The sequence below is a fragment of the Aulonocara stuartgranti genome, assembly GCF_965226115.1.
Source record: "Aulonocara stuartgranti genome assembly, chromosome: 7".
Taxonomy (NCBI): Eukaryota; Metazoa; Chordata; class Actinopteri; order Cichliformes; family Cichlidae; genus Aulonocara; species Aulonocara stuartgranti.
The window spans coordinates 49832634-49836724 of NC_138945.1; the positions used below are offsets into that span (position 1 = coordinate 49832634).

Below are 4091 nucleotides of genomic sequence, written 5' to 3' on the forward strand. Positions count from 1 at the left end.
TGTCACCAGCGGGAGGAAGAACTGCTGCTTTTCTTTGCCATATCACCACATATATTGATTCTCACACACATACTCAAATAGATACTGTGCAGTTGCACTTCCTGTGTGTCCTGTTATCTTTTCCCCTTGATCTCACCTTCTTGCTTTTTCCCTCAAGCTCTTGTACCTGCATCTGTGAATGTCAGGCAGGCTTTTTCTTTTGATGTCCTCGTGGAGACCAGGCCTCCAGTCAGCCCACAATGTGCGCATCACTTTATTTAACATACGTCATTCACACTCGTTCCTACATGTACTTTTGATTAATGATAATCTTAAAGTAATCCAGCATCACTCATGTCATGATCCTGGGTCCTTTTGACCCAGCGTTTTGTGTTTTCTCTTCGCGATTTTGGTTCTGTTCTTCCTCTGGTTAGTGTTTACTCTGTTCTGCTCTCCTTTCATGTGCAAGTTCCTGTTTTATTGTGAAGGTCTGCGTCTTATGTGAGTGTTTTCAGTTTGCCTCCCTAGTCTCGTCATGTTTATCACTCCCAGCTGTGTCTCCCACCTGTGTGTCGTCTCCCTCGTCGCCGCCGCTGCCTTCCGCGCGGTCGGCCCCCTGAACTGTTTGGACTCCTGTGCGGTCGGCCCCCTGGCCGGCCCCCTGAACTTTTCTGTTTTGGACTCGGTTTTCCTGTGCTTTGGTGTGCTTTTCTTTTGGTTTTGGTCTTGTGTTTTGTTTTTCTTTTTGTCTTCTGGTGCTCCTGTTTTGTTTTGCCTCGTGCCCTCCGTCCTGGGCCCCCTCCGCCCGCCCTGGTCGGGTTTTCTGGTTTTTTTTGGGCTGTCAGGAGCCAGCCCTTGAGGGGGGGGGGGGGTTCTGTCATGATCCTGGGTCCTTTTGACCCAGCGTTTTGTGTTTTCTCTTCACGATTTTGGTTCTGTTCTTCCTCTGGTTAGTGTTTACTCTGTTCTGCCCGTGTGTTCCTGTATCCAGTCCGCGTTTCTTAGTTTGTGTCCTTTCATGTGCAAGTTCCTGTTTTATTGTGAAGGTCTGCGTCTTATGTGAGTGTTTTCAGTTTGCCTCCCTAGTCTCGTCATGTTTATCACTCCCAGCTGTGTCTCCCACCTGTGTGTAATCTCCCTGTGTTCTCTGAGTATATTTAAGTTGTATTTTCTGTCTTAGTAGTTGCTGGTTCGTCTGTGTTGTTTCCCCTCGGTCTCCCTGCGTCTCTCCGTATGTATTTCCCCGGACCTCTGCATCTTCGTTTCTGGTTTGTTTTGTTAGTTTTACCCAGTTTAGGTTTTCCTGTTTCACCTTCACCCACGCCATTGCTGTTTGTATTTTCTTTTGTTAAATAAACACTCACCTGCTCCAGAGCTGCTGCCTTTTGGGTCCTTTTCTACATACCACACGGCTTGCCCCGGCAATCCGTGACAACTCAGGACATACCTAATGCAAACAGAATTCACTCGCATCATTTGAATGCAGCTGAACTCATAATCTCGATAATAGATTATTATCTCGATAATACGTTCATCAGTTCAAAGTTCATCAGTGGGTTTAAACAAATCATTTAAATTTCAAACACAAGACATTGGTAGGTTATGACATACAATTTAAACTATACATTAGTATTTACATGAGCTTTGCCACTTTGGAGTAATGCTGATCATTTGTTTTCTTGAACAGTGTGTATTTCCTCAAGTCTTCAATCTGCTATGCAAAGCTGACTTTTCAAGCAAAATTTGTAACAGGTTAAGTGTGTGGATTCTGTCTGTCTGTGGATTTTGGAGTGTGACTGTTTGAGGTTGTAGACAGGTGTCTTTTATACTGATAATGAGTTCAAACAGGTGCCATTAATACAGACAACAAGTGGAGGACAGAGGATCAAAGGTCTCTCAGAGCCAGAAATCTTGCTTGTTTGTAGTTGACCAGATATTTATATTCCACCATAATTTTCAAATAAATTCTTTAAAAATCAGACAATATGATTCTTTTTAAGTGGGACGACTTGCACAATTGGTGGCTGACTAAATGCTTTTTTGGCCCACTGTAGTTTCATCATCTGAGGAGCACAACATCAGTATTACATTTAAATCCAGCTAATAAACTATACCTGGCATTGCTATGAATACATTTTTTTTTTGCAGGTTCATATTTAGAAATGTGACAGTTTGATGCATTCTTAGTGTGTTATTGTATTTTGTAGTGATGAAATAGTTGTAGATCTGGTTTTCATGAGCTTCCTGTTCCAACCCCCAAAAGCTTCAAAAGCCATAACTTGTGGTGAGTCTCTTGTTCTTGCACAACTTTCTCCTCTCCACATTGCAGCTGAGCTGAGAACAGTTTGAGTGATGAATCCTCCAGATTACCCGACTGAAGACGTGCCATTGCAGGGCGTGAATTATGGTGGACTCCCTATTCAGCCTGCAGTGGTCCAGCAGACTGCTGTGAACATCAACACAGATGTACCAGTCATCATTGAATACCCGCAAGACCATATCATCTGGTCAATCTGCTGCTTTGCCTACGCAAATCCTTTTTGCCTTGGACTTGCAGCTCTCATTTATTCCATCAAGGTGAGTTTATGGTAACAAATTTTAATTTCTTAGAAGTGTTTGTGTGTGTGTGTGTGTGTGTGTGTGGGGGGGGGGGTCAAAATAAAATGGTACAGGACAGAGCTCAGTAAAATAAAACCTAAAAAGTGAGAATAAGTTAAAAATAATAGAACAAATGGCTGACCAGAAGTAGTAATAACAACACAGGAAATGTCAGATATTAAAGTTTTTAAAGTGTATAAAATGTTTTCATCCTTCCAGGCCAGAGACAGGAAGGTGGTTGGAGATGTGGATGGTGCACGACGTTATGGCTCCACTGCTCGCTGTCTCAACATTATCTCCACAATCATAGTTTCTACTGTGTTCTTGGCTTTAATAATTGGGATTACTGTTCTCACTACTACTATAGTTTCATACAGTACTGCTATTTTAAATTCACCCAGAGAACAGTATGGGTTTTCGTATTAAAATAAATTTTGCAACCTTCTATAACTTTTTAAATGCATCATCTGGGGGGGAAAAAAAGCCATTTTACAAAAATCTTAAATGGAAGTCTTCTCTATTTCTTTACTGACAAGTTTTGTTTTCAGACTTTGTTAGTTGATGCATAAATCCTGTTAGTAAATCGTTAAGAAATAAAAAGCTTCACATTTCAATAAATGTCTCTCTATTTTACTGTGCTTTACACAGTTTTGACTACTTATAATTTTCTTTTCTTTTTTTAACTTTCTTTTTTCCCCCAACCGGTAACATAGTTTAATATCATGAGTGGGGAAAAGGGCAGAGTGATGTTTTCCTTCTCTGAAAATAGATAAAGTGACTATGTTTCACTCATGTGCATTTCCAAAAAATACTACAGCAGTTATAAATTTAGTTGGATCAGATTTTCAAACCAAGAAATGTCCCTGGGCCAGACATTTGAGGCAGCTTGTAAGCAACAGGTAACAATAAACTTCAAACCAATATAAAGGAACTAATAAAAGAAGTATTATTTATTCATTGTTTTGCTTTAAAAGTTGATCACATCTGAAAATATGCACAAGAATGCATGCATTTAAATAACAAATGAATTGTAAACGAACAGAATCTGAAGTAGTAATAGTTTTTTTATTTTATTTAAAAAGCAATAAACTTTGCCCATATCGGACATCTGAATGTGCACAACATTAATGATTAAATCATATCAAAGCCATCACTGCAGAAACCCATTACATTATACACACAAATATAACAATTACATCGTCACCCTGATGGAACATAATTTTAATTTTAAGGCAGGCATGGCTTGTTACTCATCCAGTATATTCAATTTTATTTGTTGTAGCCTACATATATGTTAACATGTAATTACTCTGTTGACATTAGTGGGAGAAGTTATTTATCCATTTTTTGTTCTGTGCATTGAATGGGAGCTGATTTTTATTGAGTGTGTGAAAAACCTTAATCACATTTTTACGTTGATCCAAACACACTGAGGATGACTGCAACTTTGATAAGGCAAGGCAAGGCAAGTTTATTTGTATAGCACAATTCAACAACAAGGTGATTCAAAGTGC

General features: G+C 39.6%; 1 protein-coding gene across 1 annotated transcript; it reads left to right on the forward strand.

The window, feature by feature from the left end:
- The first annotated feature begins 2288 nt into the window (after nt 1-2288).
- Nucleotides 2289-3195, forward strand: LOC309711677 (interferon-induced transmembrane protein 2-like). The gene is made up of 2 exons (XM_082542113.1): nt 2289-2556; nt 2797-3195. Exons 1-2 carry the CDS (start codon nt 2332-2334, stop codon nt 3001-3003), a joined length of 432 nt encoding a protein of 143 aa, XP_082398239.1. The 5' UTR covers nt 2289-2331; the 3' UTR covers nt 3004-3195.
- Nucleotides 3196-4091: the final 896 nt, after the last annotated feature.

Bases quoted from the DNA above. Each gene is read 5' to 3' on its own strand.
- LOC309711677 (XM_082542113.1), top strand. From the start codon at position 2,332: ATGAATCCTCCAGATTACCCGACTGAAGACGTGCCATTGCAGGGCGTG. The intron at 2,557-2,796 runs GTGAGTTTATGG...TCATCCTTCCAG, and splicing joins CTCTCATTTATTCCATCAAG to GCCAGAGACAGGAAGGTGGT.